Source organism: Brassica oleracea, unplaced genomic scaffold (assembly GCF_000695525.1).
Source record: "Brassica oleracea var. oleracea cultivar TO1000 unplaced genomic scaffold, BOL UnpScaffold01408, whole genome shotgun sequence".
In the NCBI taxonomy this organism is placed as follows: Eukaryota; Viridiplantae; Streptophyta; class Magnoliopsida; order Brassicales; family Brassicaceae; genus Brassica; species Brassica oleracea.
In genome coordinates this window covers 4,833-10,754 of record NW_013617944.1, presented here as the reverse complement: position 1 = coordinate 10,754, position 5,922 = coordinate 4,833, and the positions used below count along the sequence as shown (strand labels likewise).

General features: G+C 47.4%; 1 protein-coding gene across 1 annotated transcript; it reads left to right on the top strand.

Annotated features, from left to right (window-relative positions):
* Window positions 1-563: 563 nt before the first annotated feature.
* Window positions 564-2,363, top strand: LOC106321306. The gene has a single exon (XM_013759600.1). The coding sequence runs from the start codon at window positions 564-566 to the stop codon at window positions 2,361-2,363; it is 1,800 nt and encodes a 599-aa protein (XP_013615054.1).
* Window positions 2,364-5,922: the final 3,559 nt, after the last annotated feature.

The window sequence follows — 5,922 nt, the reverse complement described above, 5'->3', positions numbered from 1 at the left end:
TTCTTTCCTAGAAACCTGCTTTAGTCCAGAAGTCAACAGAGAGTTTTTTTCGAATTATTTCCCTCTTTTGGAATAACCACAGGGCAACTCTACGCTCTGGTCTATTACACATCGGGTTCTTCCCCCGACCATGGTCGGACCGGAGACGCAACCTTGCCGTGGTACTCGTTCACTGGAGATTTCCAACCGGTCCGATCAATTCAAAGCTACGCCCCTCACTGTAATGGACCTTCCCCCAGGCCCCAACTTTGTTGAAGCTTGTCACTAAGCTTGTCGCTGCAACGAGGATTTCCTCAAAACGTAGATTCGAAGATAGAAGCTCTGCTTAGAGCTTACTAGGTGCTTAAGGAGGTCCTTATATATACTCTTCTACCGCAAACTAGTAGAAGATCTGGCATTTAAACCTCAACCACCAAGAAGTTATTGCTCTCAAGATTGATTCCACCAGCAACTATTTAAAGCCTTCAAAGCGGCTTCTCTAAAGAACTTTCTGAAACAGGGGATCCTGTCTGCTAACGGAACTACCGTAACTATTACCGCGGTTCCACAACTTATTACAAAGGATGGCTGGTCGACTTAGGAGAGAGGAGAAAGGAAAAGAAATAGCTTCTGACCCCTCTCAAGCCCCAAGAACGGCTCGCATCAGAATCCAAGACCCGGATAATGCTGAACTCCTACACCGCCACTCTCTAACACTCATAGGACGAGTTACTAATAGGACGGCGCAACGAGTCTGGTCTCTGATTCCTTTTTTCACCGATCTCTGGAAGGCAAATACTAAACCGGTCGGATCTGAGCTAGGAAACGGAATGTTCCAGTTTCAGTTTGATAATGAAGAGGATCTACTTACGGTCCTGGAAAAAAGACCATACTATTATGGAAGATGGATGGTTATTGTTCAGAGGTGGGAACCCACAGTCTCCAAAAACTTCTCATCTCTCCTGCCTTTTTGGATTAAGGTTCAAGGGATTCCTGTTCACCTATGGACAGAGGAGACAATCCAGAAGCTTGGGGAAGACCTGGGTATTTTTGAAAAGGCGGAAATCACCTCTACAACAGTAAGGATGAGATTGCAGATCAATGGTCTTCTCCCATTGATAAAGACTTCGGTGATTGAGTATGCGAATGGTGATGAAGTTACAGCAAGTTTTGTCTATGAAAAACTAGACAGACATTGCTATAAATGCTACCGGTTGGATCATGACATAAAAGACTGCTTGGAGGCAAAGCATGAAGCAAGAGCTCTTAAAGCTCAGGATGCTAGCAGGGGAAATGAAGAGCAAGACAGAAGGGGAACACACCCTAAGCATCAAGTTTCAGGGTCAAATATTTTCCACTTCTCAGCGCAAACTACAGAACACAGGGGAAGGCAAGATTTTAACCGGCGAGAACGCCAAATGGATGCAAGAGACGAATTGGAAGCTCGGCGTAGATCGCGCTCCAGCCGAGATACAGTTTCTCGAAGGTATCGTAGCGAGGACCCTAAACGAGGAAGAGAAGATCATCACAGTCAAACTAGCCGTTCCTCCTACCATCGGGACACTAATCTACACCATCGTGAGGTTAATTCTGGACCACGAGACCTTCGGAGAGATCTATCGGATAGATACTTATCCAGGGATCGCAGCTTGCAAACCTCTAGACATAGAGATAGCTTAACATCTGCACGAGAAGAGTCAACCCCAAGGCAGTCAAGAAGCAATCAGAATAGGGGGATTCCCCTGGAAGAAATTCAAGCCTCGGTCCCAAAGGAGGTCTTTAATGCAGCAGTGGGAGAAGTTAGAGAGGCCATGATGCAATATACCCAATGCAACGACCCAACCGAGAGCGCTGCCCGCAGAGAACGTATGAGAAGGGCAGAGGAGAAAGGCGAAATGGAGGAGACAGCTGCACTTATGATTCAAGCAAAGATGACAGCCCCTACAGACACCGTGACAAGCCCGGAGCAGCAACCCTCAGGGGAGAGAGTGCCAGCTACCCTCAGATTAGGACCCATTGCCCCACCTACACAAGAACCAGCTCCAAAGGTAATCAAAGAAGCGAGCAAGAGGAAGCCTGGAAGACCACCGGGCAAACGTACAGTGCAAGGAAGTTCAAAGCTGATCAGAGGATCCACTTCAAAAAAGAAGAAAACTCACCAAGATAAGCCAACTGCCACCAGAAGAAAACTTAACCAGGACAGTGCTCAAGGAAACCCGCAAAAATCAAAGTCAAAACCTTCCTCATCACGGGGTTCCCGAGGGGTGGTAGGAAGAACAGAGTCTCAATCCAACTCGGAGGATCAGCCCATATGCAACCTGATACCGGCGTCATCAAGACGGCGTAGGATGGATTTTCAAAATCCATCTACTCCCGTTCCTTAAAAGTGGCGAGCTGGAACTGTCAGGGGTTGGGGAATCCCCGGACAGCTCGACGTCTAAAAGAGATGAAAACATGTATCATATTTGAAGGGAAAAAGTTCTATGCTTCTTTTATCTATGGTGATACAAACAAACCTCGAAGAAGGGATCTGTGGAACAGCTTGCTTGAGCTGAACGGTACCCGAGAAGCACCTTGGTTCTTAACAGGTGATTTCAACGACCTACTTAATAATGAAGAAAAAGATGGTGGAGCTACTAGACCGGAGGGGTCTTTCACAGATTTGCGGACGTTCTTTTCGGAAGGAGATCTATTTGATCTACCACACTCAGGAGATTTCCTATCTTGGCGGGGCCAGAGGGAGGATGATCTGGTCCGATGTCGCCTGGACCGTGCGGTGGCTAACAGCGATTGGGCAGAGCTGTTTCCGACAGCAAGATGCCAATACCTTGCGTATGAAGGATCAGACCACAAGCCTCTTATCTCTTTCTTCGAGCCCGAAAAGAAGAAGAAACAAGGTCTTTTCCGGTATGACCGAAGACTGAAAAACAACCCGGAGGTAAAGGAGTTGGTATGCAAGACATGGAAGGATGGAGATTTCAGGACTGTCAATGACAGAATCACGGCCATCAGGTCAACTCTAATTGAATGGAGTAAGCAGCAGACCATGAATAGCATAGCGATTATAGAAGAGAAGAAGTTCCAGCTCGAGCAGGCCTTAACGGACCCTGCAAACTACACGGAGCTGATAACAAAGATAACAAAGGAACTTGATGAAGCTTATGCCGCTGAAGAGAGCTACTGGAGGCAACGCAGCAGGAAGCTCTGGCTCTGGCTCAGCCTAGGAGACATGAATACCAGATATTTCCACGCCGTGGCAAAAAACCGTAAGAGAATCAACGCTCTTTCGGTGATCGAGAACGAAGAAGGAGAGGTTGTGTACCAGGAGGATCAAATAGGGAAGGTTATTGTCAATTACTTTCAGCAGCTATTCTCATCTATAGATGAAAACAGAGCAGATACTGTCAACTACGCTCTGTCTCCAATGATCTCGGCGGAAACAAATGACGAGCTTATCCGACTACCGTCCGCATCGGAAATCAAGGCGGCTGTCTTCTCCATCCATGCAGATAAAGCCCTCGGGCCTGATGGTTTCTCGGCTAGTTTCTTTCATACAAACTGGGAGAACATTGGAACTGAGATAGTTCAGGAAATTCAGGAGTTCTTCGAGACGGACAGACTGCCGAAAAAGATTAACGAGACCCATATCCGGCTCATCCCGAAGGTGCTCAGCCCTAAAACAGTGGCGGAGTATAGGCTCATTGCTCTCTGCAACGTTTATTATAAGATCATCTCCAAGATCTTAACCAAGCGCCTCCAACCACTCCTTTCCGAGATTATCTCAGAAAATCAGTCCGCCTTTGTACAGGGACGAGCAATTTCGAACAATGTTCTCATCACTCACGAGGTCCTCCACTACCTTAAAACGTCAAAGGCTGAGAAGAGAGTGGCCATGGCGGTGAAAACCGACATGAGTAAAGCCTATGATAGGCTCGAATGGGACTTCATCAAATTGGTACTTCAGCGCTTCGGCTTTCATCCGAAGTGGATCAACTGGATCATGCAGTGTGTCTCTACAGTTACTTACTCCTTCCTCATTAACGGCTCGCCTAGAGGAAGAGTCACACCGAGTAGAGGTATCCGTCAAGGAGACCCTCTCTCACCATACATCTTCATTTTGTGTAGTGAGGTTCTCTCGGGTCTATGTAACAAAGCGCAAGAGGACGGAACCCTTAAAGGAGTCCGTGTAGCACGAGTGTGTCCTCGTCTCAACCATCTCCTCTTCGCCGATGACACAATGTTCTTCCTTCGAGCAAGCAAGGAAAGTGGAGAGGCTCTATGTCGGTTATTGAAGCGCTATGAAGAGGTTTCCGGACAGTCAATCAACACTGAAAAATCCTCGATCAATTTCTCTAGACACGCCCCGGTAGCTCTAAAAATGGCTGTCAAAGACGCTCTCTCGATCCAAAAAGAGGGAGGTATCGAAAAATATCTCGGGCTTTCGGAGCTGTTCGGAAGGAAAAAGAGAGACTTATTCTCCTCATTAGTGGACCGCATAAAGCAAAAGGCATGCGGGTGGTCAAACCGTTTCTTATCGACAGCCGGGAAGATGACTATGCTCACAAGTGTGTTATCCCCCATCCCGTCACACGCTATGTCTTGTTTCCAACTTCCGATATCTCTGTGTAAGAGAATTCAATCAGCGTTAACACGCTTCTGGTGTGACACGAACATGGGAGACAAGAAGATGGCATGGATTGCTTGGTCTAAGCTGGTGCAACCCAAGGAAAGTGGAGGTTTAAACTTCACAGACGTTCAGAGCTTTAATGAAGCGTTCCTTGCAAAACTAAGCTGGAGGCTCATCAATCGTCCCAACTCCCTACTTGGCCGAGTCCTGTTTTGGAAGTATTGCAACTCCGAAAGCTTCTTGGAATGCTCAGAGAAAACGGCAATCTCCCATGGATGGAGGGGGATTCTAATTGGTTGCGATATCATCATCAACTCTGCAGGTTGGGAAGTAGGCAATGGCTCCAGCATCAACATCTGGGAAAAACCATGGCTCAGTTGCTCCACACAGCTGAGACCTATGGGGCCACCACCGAGAGAATTCTCCCAGCTCACAGTGTCGGATCTCATGCTCCCGGACCGAAATGAGTGGGATATTGATATGATCCAGCGAGTGCTTCCTTTCGAGGAACAGAGGATCCTAGCCATTAAGCCAAGTTTAACCGGGGCTCCGGATAAACTCTCTTGGCTGAGCACGGATACAGGAGATTATTCGACAAAAACCGGATACAAAGCAGTCCTTTCCTCTCGAAGTGTAGAGGATGCAGGGAGTATAGAGGATGGTTCTTTCGATTGGAAGAAGAGTGTTTGGAAGCTTCAAACAACACCGAAGATCAAGTTGTTCATCTGGAAAGCTCTTCATGGAGCATTACCCGTTAGCGAAGCTCTCAAAGCCAGGGGAATCAACACTGATGGACAATGCAAACGATGTAATATGCCTGAATCTATTGATCATCTGCTCTTTCATTGCTCCTATGCTAGACAGGTTTGGGAATCAGCCCCTGTCTCCCCAAGCATTGAGTACAGTGGATCCATAGATTTAAGGAGCAACTGGAGTAGCTTCTGCTCAAGAAAGAGTTTGCCACCAACTGGAGTTTCTACAGGAGCTTTGGCTCCTTGGATCACATGGCAGCTATGGTTAGCTCGGAATAAGCTCGAATTTGAAGGGAAAATCATCACTGTGGAAGGAACTATTTCCAGAGCATCTGCCTGCGCCCAAGAATGGATCTCGTGCCAAGATCAGGTGAAAAATGCAAAGCAAGCGATACCAACTAGACCTCCCTTGCAACCGGAATGCGCCTTGGTGAGAACCGACGCGGCTTGGAGCGAAGCCTTAAAAATTGCAGGGCTAGGCTGGACAACTAGACGCCAAGAGAGAGACTTTCCATTCGCGACCACAATACATCACGTAGAGTCTCCACTTGCAGCAGAAGGATT